The sequence below is a fragment of the Ascidiella aspersa genome, chromosome 6, assembly GCF_963924565.1.
Source record: "Ascidiella aspersa chromosome 6, kaAscAspe10.2, whole genome shotgun sequence".
Taxonomy (NCBI): domain Eukaryota; kingdom Metazoa; phylum Chordata; class Ascidiacea; order Phlebobranchia; family Ascidiidae; genus Ascidiella; species Ascidiella aspersa.
Window position 1 is genome coordinate 28,192,658 of NC_139452.1, and position 22,285 is coordinate 28,214,942.

General features: G+C 37.6%; 1 protein-coding gene across 1 annotated transcript in view; it reads right to left on the bottom strand.

The window, feature by feature from the left end:
* LOC146141120 (WD repeat-containing protein 64-like) overlaps positions 1-22,285 on the bottom strand; it is a 58,109-nt gene that overhangs the window by 19,189 nt on the left and 16,635 nt on the right. The window contains exons 18-28 of the mRNA XM_083392819.1: positions 16,247-16,342; positions 15,132-15,268; positions 13,833-14,058; positions 13,188-13,307; positions 12,305-12,447; positions 11,670-11,788; positions 10,636-10,825; positions 9,523-9,729; positions 5,136-5,271; positions 4,422-4,493; positions 2,146-2,268 (exon numbers count right to left, since the gene is read on the bottom strand). Coding sequence (XP_083248945.1) covers positions 2,146-2,268; positions 4,422-4,493; positions 5,136-5,271; positions 9,523-9,729; positions 10,636-10,825; positions 11,670-11,788; positions 12,305-12,447; positions 13,188-13,307; positions 13,833-14,058; positions 15,132-15,268; positions 16,247-16,342 — 1,569 coding nt within the window. The remainder of the gene's footprint in view (positions 1-2,145; positions 2,269-4,421; positions 4,494-5,135; positions 5,272-9,522; positions 9,730-10,635; positions 10,826-11,669; positions 11,789-12,304; positions 12,448-13,187; positions 13,308-13,832; positions 14,059-15,131; positions 15,269-16,246; positions 16,343-22,285) is intronic.

A 22,285-nucleotide genomic window follows, 5' to 3' on the forward strand; every position in this document is an offset into this window, starting at 1 on the left:
TACAGTTGTATTATCCAAGGTTGCGGAACGCATGATAAATTTTCAGGGATGAGGTCACAAAAGTTACGTCATAACAAGACGTCTAAACCTTTTCCACATTTGCAAACCAGTCGCTATCGCCCAAGTTTGATTTCGTCCAGTTTGGTTTAACGGTAGATAATGTAGCCGCATTTACACTGGAAAAAGTACCTCGCAGATATAGTGAAGTACAACTCGCTTACACCGATGTAGAATGTTGAAAAGCCTTCCAACAGTTTGCCTACGATTTCTGACAACATTTGGACTTTAGACATACCAGAAATAAGTCCGGTGATCTCAAATTGGCGGTTCGGGTGCGCGTTATCTGGCTTTTTCGTCAGCGTGTTTTTATGCACTATTTCTGAAACCTAACACAACAAGTATACAACGATTACGGAAGCAAAACATTTTTCAAAAGCATTATGTAATTTCTGAATTTAGCTGTTATAAAAAGGTAACACAACGAACTCCAATGCGTCAGTTGTCTAAAGTGATTCAGTGTTTAGCTTCAGTGCAATTATACTACATCTTAGAAGTCAAAACCCAAACCCCACAAATGAACAAGATAAAATACAGGAATCGTAACAACATAGAAACACTGCAGACAAAACAAAAACAATCTATTTAAATAACAGACTAAAGATTTTTATTGGGCAAATATATTTCTCTTTTACATCTTATAAAATAATCTTTACATCTTAAAATTGAATTAGACTTTAATTACGACAGAAAAGCTCACAAAATCGTCACAGACAATATTTGCTATTTACGTTTATTCTGTTATATGCGCAAACAGCTGACTTTTAACAAGTTAAAACATTTTCACCCGAAATATTCCGCAGTTGAACAAGAGGTCGTGTTTTACCATTGTACTATCCAGGGTTGACAGTAGAACAATTTTACTGGAACGCATGTGAATTTTCAGAGATCACGTCGCAAAAGCTACGTCATAACAAGACGTCTAAACCTTTTCCACATTTGCAAACCAGTCGCTATCGCCCAAGTTTTATTTAGTCCAGTTTGGTTTAACGGTAGATTATGTAGCCGCATTTACACTGGAAAAAGTACCTCGCAGATATAGTGAAGTACACCTCGCTTACAACGCATTAGAATGTTAAAAACATTGCAACAGTTTGCCTACAATATCTGACAACATTTGGACTTTAAAACCTAAAACGCCAAGTGTACATCCAATAAGGAAGCACAACATTTATCGGAAACACTATGTAATTCCCGATTATAGCTGCTATAAAAAGGTAACACAACGAATTGCAATGCGTCATTTGACTGACGCGAAAAAAGTACCTCCAACATATAGTGAAGTACAACTCGCTTACACCGATGTAAAATGTTGAAAACCCTTTCAACAGTTTGCCCACGATTTCTGACAACATTTGGACTTTAAAATCTAACACAGCAAGCATAAACGTTTATTGCGTCAGTTGTCTAACGTGAGAACACGATTTTACGTTTCGTTACATCTAAAAGTCAAAACATAAAGAATGAACAAGATGAAATACATAGAAATCGTAACATCATAGAAACACTGCAGACAAAACAAAGGCATTCAGTTTAAATAAAAGACATAAAGATCCCTTTTTGGCCAAACGTATTTCTTTTTTTCATCCTATAAAATGATTGACTTTAAATTACGACAGAAAAGTTAAAAAGACAATAACAACAGACAATTTCGCTTTTTACCTCCGTTGTGTAACTTGCTTAAGCAGCTAAATTGTAACGGGAGTATTTCGCAGTTAAACAAGACTCCGTGATTCGCTATTGTATTATCCTGGGGTGGAAGTACAACAATTTTCTTACAGAACAATGATAAATTTTCGGAAATGACGTCACAAAAGTTACGTCATACCTGCACGTCTAAAACAACTAACCTTGGGAAACCTGAGGTAACCGTTCAACGTCGTGCACAGATGTGCAACTGAAATCTTAGTCTAAAAACATTCAAGGATCTGACGGAATGGCTTCGTGTAAAAAGGGACTTTATCAGGTGAAAACAGGAATCTTAGTCTTTTACCGGAAAGAACGCCGTTACTGTCCGTACTTTCACCACTGGTAACATCAATTAAGCTATCAGGAGACAACCACCACTGACAAATTTAATATTTTTACCTTGGCGGCTCCAGTTTTTCCACCCTGAGCCGTCTTGCCGCTTTCATTTCCCTCATCACCCCACCCACTCATGTAACCCATGTCGGGTTTGGGTTGGAGGGGCGGGGTAGTCACCCGGTAAACCTGGACAAAAAGTCGACAGTCAATATTTTAAATTTCGGCGTAAAAACAAAAAACCTTTAATATGAAGTTGTTTGTAATAATAAAATTCAAGTGATCGTGCTTTGGGTGTTTTCCACATGTGGGTCGTTTGATTTAGTTCAGGGTTTTTTTAACTTTTTTTACCGCGGACCACTAAAATTTTTCTTGGCCTCGCGTGGACCACAATAGGCAATTTGTTTTAAATGACGTCATGAATTTACGTCACAATACAAATAGACTTCATAAGTCTGCTGATTTCGGTCCAAAAATGTGAAACTGAAATGGAGTCTTAATGCATTCAGTGCAATACCTTATTTTTTATTAAACTGTTGTGTTTGATAAATTGATTACTTCTTAATTATACACTAATATTTCAATTAGGCCTTCATGGACCGCCTAAAACTAAGTGACGGACCCCTAAGGGGTCCATGGACCCCAGTTTAAGAACCCCTGATTTAGTTGGTCGCCGACTACAGTAGTTCACGTGGTTAGATATACTGAAATGGTTCGCAAAGTTTGTCCAAAATTTTAAAAAAATGTGTAACAATTATTGATATGTCAAGTTTATTTTCTGAAATTAAGTCCTTCCGTCGCTTTGTCTTAACCAAGTAGCACATGCATGGAACCAAAATAAAAAAAGAGATTAATTGGCGCTCTTATTGCATCCGATTGACGTAGACGAATTTCCAAACAAGGTGATTGGAGTATGCATTACATGATTAACTGATCAAAAGTGTTTGTGTATGCCAGGTATATAAAATATCGTCGGTATCAGCCAATAAAGTAGTGATATCGGTTGATCTCTGATTGAAACGCCTAGCATAATATTTGCAAATTATATGGATTTGTGTTCTCAGGGCTTCACATGGTGAATGGGGCGTGATTTGCGTGATTTTCGTGATTTTCTAAAGGAAACAGCTATTTAACCGGATCGCCATTTTACGATTGCAGCATTACGTGATTATTAATTGATTTGGGCTAGGGTTGACGCTCGCCTTTGGGTTTGAGTGGTGGTAGTATTAGATTGAATTTTCCGAGCTTTGCATAAGTTCAATTCTTTTTTCCGAAATTGATTTAAATTATACTTTGTTAGCCGGGTAAATAGCCTCAGAAGGTGTATATATGCTATTTGACCGGATCGCTCTTTAACCTTTGCACCCGTTGGTGGTTATGTGGATTTGTACTACTTTGGCGTCCGGGTGAATAGCCTCTTTCTCTAAATCGGGTGTGGCTTTCAGTAAAGTTTTAGATCAACTATGAAGTCATTTACAGCGCCAACAGAAGGTTGGGTAACAATAATTGAAAACCGCAAAATACACCTTGACTTTACGTAGTGTCATAAGGTAATCATGTTACCGTCTGTTTGCTATGACAACAATTATACATTTCTTCGTATTCTGCCAAACTTTAAACAGGAGTGTTTAAACAGCGGATTGGTAAATATCTTTGTCAAACAGCTCTTAGATCGCAAAGAACAACAAGTGACGCTAAGCGTAATATTTACGTGATTGAGAAATGTTTGGCACCTGGTCACATCGATCAGTGCAGTATTTCTTAACCTTTTTTCGCGGTGACCTAAATATTAAGCATTAGTGCAACAGCGCCTCGTTTAAACTGATGTTTTTTATTGTTTTTTTTTTAAGTAATATATTTTAAGTTTATGACATGTATGTATTATTTATTGCTAAGTGCGTAGCTGTGTTCAATTTACTTCATTTTCTCTTCAAAAAACTTTTGTAAGCGAGCAAAACGTAAGACCGTATCATTAAGATGTTTCAATTTATTTAATATTAGCTATATATTCGTATTGATTCCGCAATTCTCTCAAATTTCGGGAAAATCATTTTCAGAACGAATCTCAATAAATCGAACTATGTGAAGAAATGAATTCGGCGACCCATAGGTAGAGAAACGCTGGTTTATGGTAGAAATTTTGTTCTTTTAATTACAGGCTTTAAAAGAGAAGTGTGGTATGGTTAAGGAAGTAGCAGAGAATTTTTTTTCCTTATTTCAAAAATGTTCAGATTTAAAACTATAATTATAACTTTTGTCTTTTTAAGGATATTTGTTGTGACGACACTCAATTTTCAAGCTTGGATGCAAGAAAATTACAAAACAAAAAGTCGATTTCTCACCGGCAAATGATGGAATATGGCTCCCGTGTCCGAGTCCACTGGTTTGTCGCTCTCCAGAGCGCTTTTATCCGCCTATGACGTCACAAATAGTGTTTGTTATTTGCAATGCTTTAAAATGTAGACATGGTTTACTGGTTTAATGCGCAAATGATACGGTCGTCGCACCCTTCGTGCCTCTAATTGCGACAAACAACAATGATGATATTTTTAAATGAATAGGTTCGACTTTTGGCTTGGTTTAAAGGCGACAATAATATGCCAAAACGTTTTACTTACAACTTTATGGTTTCAAAGCACAACAGTGAATTGTCTTTTGTAAAACGAAAGATAGTCAGAATAGTTTAATGTGTTCGGATAGTCTTGCAACTTTTTACGGATAAATAAAGTGGGTCGGTCTTAATACCTGTATGATCTTTCCTTATGAAGCCGTAAAACGATAGGGGCAAAAGACAGTATAAATGTCATGGTCATTGGTCAACACAATTAAAACCATTTTTTCTTTGCTCTTTGAGGCTTAAAACACGGTAACTTAATCTGGGCATAAAGCGAAATACTAAAAAACATAACTTTTTCAAAGATTTCCAATATGTACATGAAATTATAACTTTCAAAGACTTTAAAAATTTGTGGTAAACCTGTTATGTATCGGCTCTGATTTGAAATTATCTGACATCGCTATAGTTACACTTGCGTAAGAATGCTTAAGTTTCCTACCTTAGGTTTGACCAAAGCACTGAAGAACTTCTTATTTCTGATCTCGATAATGTTCAGTGAGCTCTGCTGATTGGCTGGCACCGTGTGACGTTGTGCTACGTCACGTGTGTAGGCAGATCGTCTAAAAGGGCGCCACCTGGCGTGTAAAATAAGGGTAAATTTTTAGGCAACATAAGACAACAGAAGTGGGTTGGTACATTTAATAAGTTGTCCTATCTCGAATGGTTTTTGCATACAAACAAAACAAAAACAAAAAAAGTTGCATAAAAAATTAAAGGGATTATTGAGAAAGTGTTTCATGAAAATAAAATGCGTTCAATATATGTTTAGGGATGTCCGATTGAATCGAAACCGAATTTCAGCTATAAATTGCAATCAAAAGCAGATATTCGGATGCTAAGTTTATCAAAAAAATTGTCATGGTTAAAAAATTCGTGGTAGCTAAACTTATTAACGCAAAGTTATTTGAGGTATTATACCGTGAAATAAATACCTCTTCGACGTTTATTTTGTTGCTTGTTTGACCACGGTAATGACGTCATTTGCTATGATATCGCATCAAAACGCTAAATTTTGTCTAACATATCGGTATCGGAATAAAAAGTTAAGCATCAAACCCCAAAATATGTGAACAATTTTTTTCAAAGAACCAATCCCTATACTATCAGGGTTGGGCTTAAGCACTCGCCCGCTCGCCAATGCGAGTGCAAATCGCTCCGGGCGAGTGCTGATTGACACCCACTCGCCCGACTGGCGAGTGGCTCAGGCGAGAAATTTAATTAGTTGGTGCAGGAGAGCTTGCGTTAAGCGCCAATATTATGCGAACCATTACTTGATCCACTTATTTCCTTAAACACTAAGACGCAAATACATTCAACACTACACAAATAATAAGGTTAATCGAGGTCACGAAGGAAATTATAAGCAATTGCTGCAGTTTTCGGGCAACAATAAGTGCGAATGCAAATGTCTTATATTATTTGTAAGCAGTGTTTTTTAAGATGTTTTGAGGGACCGAAACGGCCCACTGAACACTACGGTATTTCAAAATACCGCCTATTGTGCAACTACAGCCGAGAATTAGTAATTAGTCTACAGTATGTAAGTATGTTGTTGCGATCTCTTAAGTTCATAGCGGTCAACCAAGCCAAAGCTTAAAAAATAAATGACTGTCTGTAACATTTTATATGCCAATTATGTTAAGATACGACTCAAAACTATTGCGGACGCCCATTGAAAACTGTAACGACCCACTATAGGGCGTCGTGCAGCACAGAACCTCTGGTGCATGTGGTTGTTAACTGTGCGAAAGAATGGTTTGGTTCGGTGAAACAAACGCCTTTCAAGCACAGAAAAACCACAATAGAAAAAAAGCTAGAGCGATGTCGTTTTTAAAAAACTGGAAAACAGGCAGGCTACTAAATTGTCAGTGCTATTTTTTCACTAAAAATTGTAACAAATATTTCGGATAAAAAACATTCCTAAGCGTAACCTGCTTTGTGTGTCCTTAATTCGTTCATCCATGCATGGAAATAAACGACCAGACTTTTATAAAACTAATGTTTACGTATAGAAACCATAAGAAAGGGTAACGATAACACAAGAAATGACCGCGCTATGACGTAAATGGGCAGACTGCGTGCCAACAAATTTGGCGAGTGTTATTTCGTCCGGGCGAGTGCAGATTGATAGCTGTAAATTTTAGCTTAGGAATAACCCTGACTATAAAGCCTTCGTGACAGTAAATAAGCTTTTTTAATATGTCGTCGGCATATTAAAGAAAAACATATATAAACATCAGGAATGTGTAACCGGAGTATATATTTACGAAAATACCGCACATGTGAATAATTAATAATTGTACATTACGCACGGATTTTTAATGTAGCTTGATAATAACAATAAATCCCAAAGCCCTAAAGTTCGGGTAAATCGACATCATCTTGATAAACTGTGTCCCGTATTTTATAAGTGAGGTTATTATATTTCAGTCACATTTAACTGAATGATGATACAAGTGTGTATCGAAACGTCTTTATCAAGATGACGTCGATTTACTCGACCTTTTTGGCTTGGAGAGTGATAAACTTGCTCTTTCAAAAAGGCTCTTGATGTATAGCTATGTGTCATAGAAGCCTACTTAATACATCACGAGTTAGTTATAAAGCATTTTGTCACATAAAAAGGAAATCTCTCAAGGACGTATTTCGACACTTGGTTATTTCAAGGCGCTCTCTACGTCACAATAGCGCTCTATGTATTACGTCAAATGCGGCTTAAAGTCGTTGCGACATACACAAGCTACAAAACACCGGATGGGAAAGTCCGAGTTCTTTGACGAACCAGCGATCGTCACATTTTTAACACACCGGTGCTATGGGAAAACTGATATCAATGTAACTAGGGTCCGATGGAAGATAATACTATTTTTTTGACAAATCTATTTTTTGACAGCTTTTACTATTTAGGCAAAAAATGTTAACATCTTGTGATTTTCACTATGTTTTCATCCTTTGAAAGGAATTTATTTTAAATTAGACAACTAGCCGATATTCTGGGCAATATGCTTTTTATTGGCCTTTTAATGCGTCACGTAAAGTCTCTTAAATTTGAAGTTTAACCCATTTTAACCGAACAAACGCATTTTTCCGCTCCTATACATTTCGCAAACGAGTTATCTTAAAAACAACACGTTTTTATAGATTAATTTTTATGATGTAACTTTGTGATGCCATGCCTGAAAAATGTCGCTTAGGAAATATGTGAATAATTCAATTTAAGCTGATTGATAATAATTAACCAAACTCACTAAAAATTGTAATGTACCAGTGGGTCCGTCCAGTGGTGTATGGATTTGTTCGCGAGATGCTCACAAAACTCAAATTTGGGTGGCGCTTAAAAAAGGTAGGTAACCACTGCTTTGGATGAACAGGGGAAAAAGTACCACCACGTTCAGTTCATAAAAAAGAGACTTAATCTAAAAAACATATCAGGCCATTTGTATTAACCTTGCTCCAGATGGAGAGGTAAAATGTTACGGAGCCAGTTATTGAAGGGTAGAACTGCAGACCTAGTGAGTGCATTGGCCAGAAACAATAGCAGGTTGCCGTCGTATTGACTTGCCGCATTCCGCAGCCAGGACGTAATTGTGCGACCACGTGTTGCAAAGTACCCCGCCGTTGTTCAAGCGCGCGCTTGTGAGTGGGAGGGGGGACGTTTCGGGGTTTCTGCGGCGCTAAAAATACATTGTCGTCACTCGCTACGTCACAATGGCGCCGGGTCGTGAACTCTTGACTGTTTGGAACATATTAGGTTTAGGAGAGTGGAATATTTTAAAATATTTCAAAGCCTTTATGCCATTGTGAAGTCGTGTTTGAAATTGTTGTTTATACGCTTTGTAAAAAAATGTTTATTTCAAAGCCTTTATGCCTTTAAGCTAAAACTCTTTCTGAAATAACGAATCTCCCACAGATAATAAAATGTAAAAGATAGATTCTTGCTTTCGTGTCAGACAATCTTAAGATCGGTAAAGTCGTGTTTGAATTTATTGTATAAACATTAAACACTTTGCATCAACTTGGAAGTAAAATTGTCGAAGGTTGTTGTTAATCTGAAGTACAGAACAATATATTATAAAAAATGTTCATTTCAAGTCATGCTTATACCTGCATTTGTATGGGTTTTGATAGTTGTCGAAAAAATGTTCATATTAAATTTGTCAATTCTTTACACAAAACAAATACCCAAGTGCCAAGTCCATACAGAAAAAGCACACATTTCTAAAGAATCATTTATAATTTAACAAAACCATTTCTACCAATGCATTGTATTTTTTAATGTTTCGTCTAGGTTTTTGGAAAACTCTATAACCAAATCCTACGTAAACCGGTATTGCAAACGATTAATTCTAACTAATAGGAATGTACTATTATGGCACGAAAATATCAAGCCGTCTGCCAAAGATAATCCACTTTATCTGACAACACTTTCGTGATTCTTAGCACATTTTTTTCCTAGATTACGAGATTGCGCATTTTTCATTAAACTGTTAGCCAACTCTGTCCGAAAATGCTCCCTTTGGCATTTCAATTAGTGTTAATTAGTGTTTTTTCTAAACATACACATTTTGTCACCAGTTTTGCAAAGGTCGTATCCATTTATAGGAAGTTATACTTTCACAGATGAATCCTAACAAAGGACCATCAGATACTATAACGCAAACAGTATATCGAGTGTCACTTGGAAATTCCAGCGTGTTTGTTCAAGATCATAATTCAAAAAAAAGTAACCAAGCACGGCCCATTGTCTGTGACTGTGACGTCGACAGTACCATTGTGTAACCTCGAACGGGAAAACAAAGGACTTTCAAACCTTAATATAAACTCACCTGTCAGCGTCAAAAACCAGCGGGTAGTCGTATTTCTTGAGCTGGGGCTTGCGCCGATTGGATCGGACATTTACGGGGTTGAGGGGTCCCTCTGTGATGTCATAGGGGAGCACGGGGCTCGAGGGGAGAGAGGGGTTGCTGGAAACGTGCCAGATGCGGTGCTGGCCGAAGTAGCCGACGTAGTGGCCGCGATGGGGGTACCAAAGCCTGGGTAAGGGGTCAATTGTTAGATTTCCAATACACTGAATTATGTAGACCTGTTAGTAATTGGTTACTTTGAAAAGAGCAACTTGACAATTTTCTGGGTTTTTGTTAAATGATACGAAGTGCTATCTTTCAACGCTGATTAGCAAAATGTAGTCTTCAAATAATTAAGTTTTTATGTTCACTTTAAAGCAAATTTTAGTCAACTCGAGATCTGATTATCCATCAATTGATCAAAACTTTATTATTTTTTAAAGGAATAATCCGATACCGACTTAATATACGCATTTTAACAAAAATAGTTTGCGATATTCAAGTTAAATTCCTAACATAGAAGTAAGTTAACAACTTAGGTAACCAAACTTTTTAGCGCTAAAGCTAATTTCAGTTTGTTAACCTCAAAAATAACCCTTAGAGATTGAAATGTAATCCAGTTTGGCTATTTGACCATAGTAATAACGCAACATGGTATCTAACCTACGCACATACGTACGTATACGCACCTTACGGATTTGTCCGTGGAAAATAAATCAAGTAAGATACAACCGTAGTACGTACAGTACGTACGTATACGGACCTTAGAATTCCGTCGGTGTAAAAAGTATCAAATTATATACATACATAAAGTTCTAACCTACGCACATACGTACGTATACGCACATTACGGATCCATCGATGGGAAAAACTTAAATACATCCGTAGTACAAAGCAACACGCACAAACGTACGTATACGCACCTTACTGAACGGTCAGTGGAAAACTATAAAGCTAAACACCTTCTTAGTACAAAGCACCACGTATATACGTACGTACGAATCCGTCGGTAAAAAAATCAAGTTTTTAGAAACCAAAATCAAGCTATATTCATCCGTAAAGTTTTAACCTACGCACATACGTACGTATACGCACCTTACGGATCCGTCAGTGGATGCGGTGATGAGCGTACGTGTTGCGTTTACGTACGTAACGTCGACCACCTTGGTGAGGTGCGCCCTCCAGCACACGATTTGCTTGACCAGTTCGGACCGCGCCTGGGGGGCCAATGCCGCTGGGGGGCGCTGCAGGAACTCGGACACGTCCCAAACTGTGACGTAACCCTCTGGAAACGTGACGTAAAGTATTTTGAACCTGACGTTGTTGTTTGTGCCGATCATAACAAATGTTTAAGGAAATTTGAGGTTAGAATAAGACACATTTGGGTAATCTACATATTTAGCATGATTGTATCGTTTATTTCGTTTGGTGGCATTTTGGTGGCTCCCTCAGTCAGATAAAAGAAAAAAATAATTCAGTAGCGCCACCTAGTGATGGCAACAATTCCGACTGGATTTAGATTTCATATTCGAATTTTTTTTTAACTCTAAGTCACAGGTCGGGAACCTTTAGCATTGAAAGAGCCATTTGGTCTCGTTTGCCTAAAAATAAAACCTACTCGGAGTCACAACACGAAATTGTCTGTAAGTTAACATAGACTTATTTATTTATTTATTTATTCACAATATGTTTTTCAAATGAGCTGTCTTTCTCAGAATCACGGGAGCCAGTGCACACAGACGAAGGAGGAGCCTGAGGTTGCAATGCAATGCATTATGCTTTTCAGAAATCGCCTCGGGTGATAACAACGATACGTATTGGCCATTTAAACGAAATCATACCAAAATAAGTGGACTATTATTTTTAAATAGTAGTACTCTTAGGTTATTTACGAACGTATTGGGGGATTTAAGTTCATTTCAAAACGAGTCACGTACGCTACAGTAATGACACTGCCTTGAAAACAAAGCAACGCGAAACGAAAAACGTCAATCCGCAAAAAAGTTTATTGAACACTTTCGCTGTTAAGCGACCTGGATGGGACGTCGAGACTAAAACACAATAGCCGTATTTGTTTCGATTGATATCACTCCTGGCGGCAAAAGTTTGAATATATTCGAACTACTTACTGGTATCAGCCACGATCAGTTGACATGCGAGCTCATCACAACATACGGAAGTTACGGGAGATAACACTCGTGTCATCGGATTTAGGCTGCACAGAAGTTCGCCTGATGTCGACCACAATCTGTGTGAAAATTAGCGAAATCGGAGTAAATGTATAAGGAAAAATGTGGAAGTTAAACAGCTAAAAATTGTAACACAAACAGGGAAGATATATAATACGAATTTTGTTCCGACACCATAGAAGAAAATCAAAGTCAAAACAGAAGTAAACTTTCTCTTTATTTAACATAAATATTTAGTCCAAGTCTAACTACAGCTTTTATTCATTATGCTTTTTTTACAAAAAGTTTTTAACAAAATGCAAAATACTTAATTCACAAACCACAATTTTCAGATAAAAATAAAACATATATTTCGCCAAACAGACATCCTCATTTTTTCGACAGCATAACAAAGGCTTAATCAAATAGTTAACGTATAAGTGATAAAACAACCAAATGTAGTCTTAACAACAAACCCGTAGAAAAAAATGATGTTTGATAATGTTTAGAACGTAAAGCAAGATAAATTATAAAATATTATTTATCGAAATTATTTATAGTGTGAAACATTTAGGGCAAAAATACGTCATCACTACCTGACGAAGGTGTCTTGATGACAAGAGGCGATCACAGGTGGAAACCTCACTTCCACCATCTTGATTGGTTCGCTGTCGATTCCGTAATCCACCTTTCGCTCATCGGAACCCGAGCCCTCATCCGACGAGCCGTCGTGCGAACCCTGTGACGTCATAAGGAGTTTTTTTGTAAAATGCGAACATGAAAGTCAATAAATGATAAAAAAAATAGACACCAAAAGCATACTACAAAAATATCCTTGCTATATACAAAAATTAATTTCCAAAAGTTTAAACGTTCTACAAACCCAGCTGTGCGCTACGCAAAAGAGGTGGACAAGTCGAAAATCAATCAAAACCGATTTGCCTCATCATAAACTTGAACTATATTCACACAACACAGACAGATTGAGCAAGCATTGTCGTATGGTTGTTTCTCGACTCGCTCCTCTCTGAGCCTATGTAGCTCAGTTGGTAGAGCGACGGTCCCGGCTTGGCCAGAGGTATAAGTTCGAACCTTACTGCAGGCTAGTTGTTTTCCTAGTCTGGCCTGTTTGCATCATTGACCGACGATTACGGCTTTCCGTATCATTAGTACACGGTCCCGGCTTGACCGAAGGTCGTGAGTTCGAACCTCACTGCAGGCTAGTTGTTTTTCTAGCCTGCCCTGCTTGCATCATAGATCAACAGATTCGGTGAAGAGTCTGCACTGGCTTTCGGTGTACTATATTCACACAACTAAGGATGTCCAATACTTGACATTTTATTCTGACACCCGATATTCTGGACAAAAAGTAGCGAGATCAGATACCAAATGACGTCATGACTTCAACTATGATAGAACTTAATCAATGTTAAGAGCTTGACACGTTTGCATCGGCAAGTGCTTGCGCCATCTACTCACCTCGAAGTCAAGATCAACTTCTTCCGACGGATCGTCCTCCTCTTTAGCCCCTCCATTGTCCCCCGTTTCTGCTGCTGCTGCTCCCACTTCCTCCTTGGCATCTTTATCGTTTTCTTCTTCCTATATGTTAAAGACGCACCAATTTTTAGTGTTGAGATGCCAATGCATCAGTGAAACTTCTAGCTTAATTTATTAAACGGTAGCTTCACACGTTTCAAAATCGGCCCGTTTAGCGTATCCCGGAGCCCAGGGGTAGCCAAACTCATTACATAAAGTGACAGACACCTGTAAGCAGACATGGACAACTAGATTTATTTTATTGAATCCCATATAGAAGTAGGGAGCAGTTTGAACGTTTCGAAAACCTTTTTATTCAATTTCAATTCTGTTGAAAATGAAGAACATTTTTACTACGTCTTGCTAGTACTACAGCCTCCAACCATTAGTTCTGCTTTATTTTAGCTTTTCAAAATGTAATTATGATTTTAAATTCCAGTTTAGATTCTGTTTTCTAAGAATTCAGTAATTCTAATTCTAATATAATTTGGAAAAACTAAAAAGAATTTAATTTTAAAAAGCTAATATAAATCTAGCTGTTTAAGTCTTTTCCCGATCTTCATAAAACCAAGGCAAACAACTTCAAACCTTATCTGCTCCCGACTCCAAATCCTCTTCCTCAGGGTCGATGAGTCCCTCCTCGATCATCCTTTTCCTCTTCAGCTTCCTTCTTCTCTTAACCTCCTCCGGATCGGGCCGGAAGATTCGGTGAGCGAGGAGAGCGACGTCGTTAATACGATGAGGGAAGAGCTCCTTGGATCGGTGACGATGGCTGTCGTAGCTACTCGCCAACTCCGATTTGGACAACTCGAATCTGAAAGACGTATTGGATGTCTTTATGTTTTATGTTGTTTTTCTATTCAATCGAATAGTCAACTTTGTTAAGGCTTTGGTAGCTACTCGCCGACTCTGATTTCGACAACTCGAACCTGTAAAAACATAAGACAATGTTTTTGTTTGTCGACTACTGCCAGAAACGAGTTTTTTCTTAAATGTGCAGAGTCGAGTAGCTATGGGAATTACAGTACAAAGCATAGGTTTTAGGCCAGGGTTCTTAAACTGGGGTCCATGGACCCCTTGGGGTCCGTGAACTAGTTTTAGGGGGTCCGTGAAGGTCTATTTGAAATATTAATGCCTATTTAAAAAGTAATCAATTTTTCTAAGAAAATAGTTTAATTAAAAATAAAACGTTTTTGCACTGAATGTATTTAGACCCTATTTTCCTTTCACATTTTGTGGCCCAAAACTGTACATTTCTAAAGTCTATTTGTATTGTGACGTCATTTTTAAAAAATTCTTGCTTACCGTGGTCCATGCGAAGCAAAAAAAGTTTTTAGGGGTCCGCGGTGAAAACAGTTTAAGAACCCCTGTTTTAGGCAAATAACACGTCAACTGGGATTTTAACAATTCGTATCTGCGAACCTAGATTGATATTTATTTACTTTATGATTTAAACGGGCCAAACAAGTGTTCAAACTTTTATTGTTACATTTTTTTGGTTTTATAGGATGTCGTAGCTAATGGCAGACTCGAACTGGGACAACTGAAAGCTTCCAGCAACCACTAACGATAGGAATTTTAATTGTTTAGCTAAGGTTTTTGTTAGGATATTTTTTTAATCGTATGACTTGTTCAAACAAGGACAACAACAAAAACGTTCAATTAGTTTTAAATGCTACACGTGACTTAACTTGTATTACAAGACTTACTCGAAACAAATCATTCCTGATAATTGCTGATTCAGACTTGTGTAATATCAGAACAGTGCATCCCTTTAGTCTAAAATCTCAATTGAACAAGGAACGGAAACTTTGTAATTAACTTATGGGCAACTCAAACTTTCTAACTCTAGAAACAGACAAAGGATAAAAACAGCGAAAGACTTACACGTCTTTTACAACGCATTGGTCGCGATCCCACAAGATGATATTTCCGTTCGAGCATCCAGTTATGACGCAACAAGGCAGTTCCGCTTCGTTGCACAGCGTGCAGCACGTGATCTCGTTGCGTAGCAACACGTCTTCCTATAAAAACGAGATTGCGGAGTCACTTAATGTGCAGTGGGTGTTTTTTATTGATTTTCAAACTTATGATCATATAATATGGAAGGGCGAAGTAGAAAATATCAAACAATAAGATAAAAGCCAGATTTAATGTGTCCAGTTTACTACACTTTTAATTTTTCCCTCATTTATTTTATCGTTTGTCTGATCGATTTTATTTTAACGCTTCATTAGTCTATTATATGTCAATGGTTGGCACATAAAGTCAAAAGTGAATGCTTTAAATACTTTAAAATCACAATTTTGGTCAAGGCGAATTAAGAAAAACACAATGCGGAGTTATCACAATGCAATAGCCCTTGGGTTAAATTTCTACTGAAGTGATTTTGAAAATTGAAGAAGTACTTTTTTAATTTTTGAGTTGCTAATTAAACCACTGACAAGATGGCCAGAAAATATAGTGAATTGTGTAGAGGGATTCGAAACCACAAGAACAGAACTAGCGTATAAACACCAAGAAAACATGAAAAATTAAAGAAAAATAGGTGTGGTTCAAACCTTTAACCTAGGAAAACTAACTATAAAACTTAGTTGTAGATTTGTGCATCTTAAAGAGTGGATTGTGTTGTACATCGTAAAAGTGTCAGTAACTTGGTTATGCTCTTAAAAGTAAGTGAACATATGCCACTGGTCGGAATGTAATCGTCTGGCAATTGTTACTTATACCAGCGTGGTTCACCATGACCGACTTCAGCTAAACTTGCCAATTTCGTCGAATCCGCGAGTCCATCTCCGACTCTACAGCTTACAGTATATTCCACCCATTTATTGATCAGTCAATCGATTTTAAACCAAACTGTATTATAAACATCCACCAGTTTTTGCAAGTTGCTAAACACTTGCCAAGAATATCGGTGCGTTCCATACATCCAAGCAACACATTCGCCAAACGCGCAAAATGAAGTTTCAACTACAACTATATGCTCCAGCTGTGCTCACCTTGCGTGGTATGACGTCATCACCGTCGTCATCAACGAGAGTTTTCCCGCTTTGCTCTTCCCTGTCACCGGCTTCACTCCCCACCGGGCTGTAAATCTGTGAGAAAACTCAATGTAAAGTTGCAATATATAAAAATAAAACATTGCGACAATACAAAAGTTGAGACGAAAAAAAATTGAGACGAAAAAAATTGAGACAACAAAAAAATTGAGACAACAAAAAAATTGAGACAACAAAAAAGTTTTTATAAAAAGTTCGACACAAATGCTTAGAGGTCACGTCATCTAGCTTAAAGTTTGTGTCGATTGATGACGCATTAAAAAGGGGATTTATGGAGTGAGGGGAAAATTAACGGGTGACTGCAGAGACTAAGTGAATTAATCGATGATATTGATGTGAAAGATAAACCAGAAGAAAATAAATGCAGCTCGGTACTACAAGTGCTATCAAGCAGTTATTTATTGTTTGCAAAACGTCTGATCCTGTTTTTACTCATGTTTTCAACTATGAGTTTTACTTGTTATTTTTTGTAGTATATGTTGGTAAAAATGGGTGGTGAAATTGATACAAAGACGAGACTAAATTTTGTAAAATTAATCCGAAGGCGGTTTTTGTGTTATTAATCTCAAGAAAATGGATTTTTTTATCAAAAACTTGTTTATAACAATTTATAGCTTGCAGCGACAAAGATAATATCTCATAATAGCATTATGATAACACGCAACAACATCTCTCATTATTCCATTTGTTAAAAGCCACGCTTAAGAACCATCGACAAATCCTAAATAATTCAACCATTAACGATTGCTCGTAAGGGTTTCCTTGTGCTCTGTGAAGTGGAAATCTAATCATTCCGGCAATGCTCACTTTGCATTTACCAAGAACCCGAAGCAAAAAGACTATAGCAAAGGCCGTGTTTGCAAGTCATACAGCAAATGCCCAAAGGTTCGGGCGCTAGACTTTAAGTAGCAATCTATTTTTACTATGGTTAGGTGGGCGGGCGTGTTAAATAGCGCTCAGCAGATTACCATTACACGGGGGCGGATTGCAGGAGAAAAAATACATTGTTTTCAGTTCTGCGTTGCTCGCAATTTAAAATCCCCAACTGGTGAAACGCTACACTTTATGTATCGCTCTATTTTTAACTTGCGGCCTTAAGAAAAAAAATCGTTAACCCTATGTTGGAAAAGACAGTTTTAAATTTAGCATCGGCCCCGGCTTATAACAGAGCGGCCATCTTGGGTGACGCAAGGTCCCCGCAAACTTTCTTCTAGTTGCAACAGAACCTTCTGGAACTCGTCAAAGTCAAGCAAGGAATCTATGGCGGCTGGGTCAAGGTAAAGTCGAATTCGAATAACAAGCTTCGTAAACCCCCGGGAGTTTAGCTTTTTTAGGCGTTCCAGCATTCTCCTAAACCTAAACTATTGATTATTACGGCATTTGCATGGGCATGTTAAATACCGACGATATTTTATTGCACACAATTATTACGCCTTGCCCATTCGCAGCAGTGTGCTATTTAGGTTCAAATTAAAATCTTAGTCTTTTTTATTTCATTTTAGTTATTTCCTAGCTGTAAGAAATCTAAACGTTTGATCGTAAGTTATGAACATTTGAAACACCGACGATACTCTACTGCACACAATTATTACGCCTTGCCCATTCGCAGCAGCGTGTTATTTAGGTTCAAATTAATATCTTAGTCTTTTCCAATATTAAACAGATTTTTCCAATATGAAATAGCAATAAACCAAGAATTATGATGAAGCCAAACAAACGTTTTCTTACTATAGCAGACTACGGTCCAAAGTGGAAATATTTTCACAAGGCTGCGTAATTGAAAATGAATAAAGAAATATTCGAAACTTTCAAATTGCTACCTACTTCTGTGTGGGCTTTGGTATTTCTTACCACGTCTTTACGTAATGTTTTGTGGATTACTCAGCAGTTGAGTCATATATAGTATGAGTCAATTGGGCTGTGAACTATATCAAGCTCTTGCTAAAAGGGGAAAATCAAAAAATCTGAGATTGCAGCTGCAAAAAACAGGTCTTCGACTTTACAGTTTTTAATTTGCAATCGTGTTAACTGTTGACAATGCGACAAATTCTTGGCAACGAAAAAACAACTTAGAAAGCAACATAAATTGTTTGTGGTTTCATGGAAATGTATTTAAATAATTGCAACATACTATCAGAATAGCAAAAAGCTGAAAACGCAATATTTCAAGTCAAAAAAATAACTCAAAAACAGACACTTTGCCCAAAATACTGCAAAGTATTAAAAACCACAATTCCGCGCAAGAGGGTTAAAAATGCAGTGCGTAATGGGCACTAAAATTAGCCCTGCGCGTCTTTATAAACGCCCAGCACACTTAGCCTTCTTTCCCGGCCTCACGTAACCTCAGTTCATTAAGGAGCACGCAAGAACGGCGCAACCTTGTCACCAAGTGCAATATGATGGGCATTTAAGGGAGAAAAAAGAACGGAATTTTCCGTCCATTTTGGTTGCGCTTTATAAAGCCGGTTGCGTGAGTAGCGTGTTACATCATTTCTCTGCAGTCCTCATAGGCCACGTTTTAAGGCCGATCAAACTGGGCCTGGCCTCGCGTTTTACCTGCAGACTGGCCAGTTAATGCAAAAAAGGTGTTTAAGAGGACCCTTTGTGCGTTTTAAACGAACAAATTGATTTTTCATATAAAAAATTGATATTTATAATACTTCAAAGCAGTTGATCAGGTTTAACACACACCAAAATATTGTTTTTTTCATCTAACCAAATTCAAAAATATCCAAGATCTCCTTTTTAATGTTTTCAGATCACCGCTTTTAAAATTGAAAACGCAGAACACACCGTAAAAACACGGCATACTAGTTTTGTGGTTGCAAAATGCACGAGAAAAAAGGGAAAACTCGGTGCTTGGGAACAAAGTTGCAGCGAACAACTAAGTATTGCATCATGCAGGGTTACGTTCAAAACGATTCCCAAGGGGTCACCAAACTACGGGCCACGTTTATAATTTGATTATGCCCAGTTTCAGCTGCTTAAAGGAAGAAACTAATACTGAGCGAAAATTTGGGGTTCGGCGAACGCTTGCAGAATAAAATTGGGGCAAAGGTTAAGAACCACTGTTTAGTGGATTAAGGTGAAAAGGTTTGAGAAACATTTGGCTAGCCAGTTAAAAAAATAACCAGAAGCACTAAAAATAAGAAAAGAAAAAATGACTTAAAAAGAAACACAATAAAAAAACGTGTCCCGCCCGGAGGCTTTGCAATATTCGGTGTCAAGCCTAATTGCCCAACCCACGTATTCCAGCACGCATCTACGCTATAAACGTTGCTAAATGTTTTGCAAAAGCCATTATTGCCCGGCCACAATTTTGCGCGGTCCGCCCTCAGGCTTAAAGCATTAGGTTTAGGTTTAAAAAAAAACAAAAAACGTCGCCGTGAATATTTCCAACTCAAAAATAGCCGCAAAATTTTCGCCACGCGACTCTCTACTCTAAACCAGCAGAGCTGGAGTTACGTCGACAGAGAGGGGATTTTCCGGTCGCGCATCGCTGCGTACGGCGCAAATATTTTTCGCGGTGCGTAAGGTGAACGACGTAATTGGGGTGAAAAGAAATTTAACCCTTTCGACGCCGTTGCACCTTTTGGGCAATCTTGAAAACTAAGGTTGGAAATACAAAAGGATTGGAAGTCATTAAACTTGTTGTTTTTGAAAATATATTTTTTTTTTTCAATGATAAAATTGATTTTTTAAAAAGAAAATTTGTTACACAGCTTTTTATGTGGAAATTTGTGAACATTGTGGGAAATAAATGACAGTTTGAAAGTTACAGCAATCCACATAAAACAGTAAAATCGATAGGTTTTCAAATACTCTCCGAAGAATGCAATTCACATTATATGAAAACATATCGTAATTAGCATTTTTTAATAAAGAAACCGTGCAAGTTCAAGCGCAAAAGTAGCACATTACTCTTTTGAGCAACAGTAGTCTATTAATGTTAGTAATTAAGATCAGATATGGTCATACATATATATATATATATAATATCAACCTCAAATGAATTTATCTTACTTTGATTGCTAGCATTGTTCAACTACTAATGTCACTTATCGATATATCACATTCAGTGCAACATTACTATTTTGTTGTTGTGGAGCCTATAGCATGACATTCGGATAGCGTGTTTTTAAATTTGCGTATGCTTGGCTTGCGTCATGGTGTAGTGGTGCAATGTATTATTGGGGCATGAAGTGCAGCATTGGGTGATAGTGGGGCTAGGATCACGCCACCCCTTTGAGGCGAAAATAGAACGTAACCCAATCTACGCTTCACTTGCTCTTACACATCGCCGTAAACTGGCGTTTTGAGGAACAGCACGGTTTGTCAATACAATAACGTCATATTTACGCATTACGTATGCGAAAAAAGCGTGACGTAATTGTTACTTTTTTTAGTTTGATTTTTTTTGTTTTTGTTTATTTTGATTTTGGTTAACAGCGAAAATACCATTGGTACATGGTTTGCAAGGCAAAAAATACACAAAAGGTGCTCGCATACGGTATTCAAAAAAATTCAAAGACACATGGCCCTTATTATTTTAAATTCGTTTTATTTATGCTAATATCTTTATAAGGGTACTTTACCACCAAAACTTTCCCAGGGGGCCAGGGGGGGGGGAATAAACGCAGTCCTGCAGATTTACATCACAAGGTGTGCGGTGTCGTTTAAATTTATCGGCACGTGCAGGTGAAGTAGATCAATTGATCCGCGAAGAACTTTCGCTTTCAAAGCGACGCCGCTAAAAATACGACGGTTTTAAGTTCACGCTATTTCGATCGCTCGTTTTTGGATCCAAAGCGGTTTGCGTGAAATCGAATAGCAGAACGCGAGTGCAAGGTTTCGACGCATGGCTGCTTTCTCAATAAGTTTGATGCGTCGTTATGATCTTTAGGGGGATTTGGGACGCAAAATTTGCGCCTATTTGTGGATAAAGCCGCAATTTGAAACAGCCGGTCGCGTCTATTTTTTAAATAATTTGGTTTGGAATTTTTAAAAATACCTTAAAATTTTATAAATGTTGCTCGTTCGGCCAATAAAATGCTGGCATAGTGTATCATGTACCAGCAAAATTTGCGCCTAATTGTGGATAAAGCCGCAATTTGAAACAGCCAGTCGCGTCTATTTTTAAAATATTTTGGTTTAGAACAGTGGTTCTCAACCGGGGTGCCGTGGCGCCCTAATGTGCCATTTCTAATTCTCAAGGTCGGCGATTTTTATTTGAGAATTTTCAGAATCTGATTTTTGCTCAATTGGTAAGCTTCCTGATCGACACTTTGTAGAGACCATTATATAAAAATACATTTTCCTACATGTTTTAAGTTGATTGTGTTGCTCCAGTTCCATTTATACTAACATCTCAGAATAAATACCAAACGAGACTTCCAGTAGGGGTGCCGAAAATTTATTTATTATTTTTGAGGAATGTCGTAAGCCATAAAAGATTGAGAAGCACTGGTTTAGAACTTTAAAAATACCTCGGCACGTTAAATTTTAGTAATGTTGCTTACTTCACAATAGCAGTGGTGTCATTTAGTTTCTGTTCAGCCAACATAATGCTCGCCCAGTATATCGTACATCGGCATAGCAACAAAATCCGTAAAATCTCTAGGACCTAAGCTATGGACCAGTTTTGGTTTGAACCAAAAAGGATCGGCTTTGGTTTGAACGAGGGTCAAAGAACATAGAATTTTTGAAAAATCAGAGGTTTGCAGACATCTTCAGCAGCATTCAGATTATAAATTTAATCTTTGGAAACCCAAAGTGCTCGGAGGGGCTTAAGACGTTTTGAGATTCAGGCTACTCGAGTCGCTATCTATCCAAAAGACCGCATCCCCGAATTCAGCGTTGACACCTTATCAACAAAGTGCTACATAATGCTGCGACTATAGAAACTCAGAATGATAACAATTGTGTCCGGCCTTATTCAAGTAATGCTTGAATTACTTCTAAGTCACATCAACTGAAGAT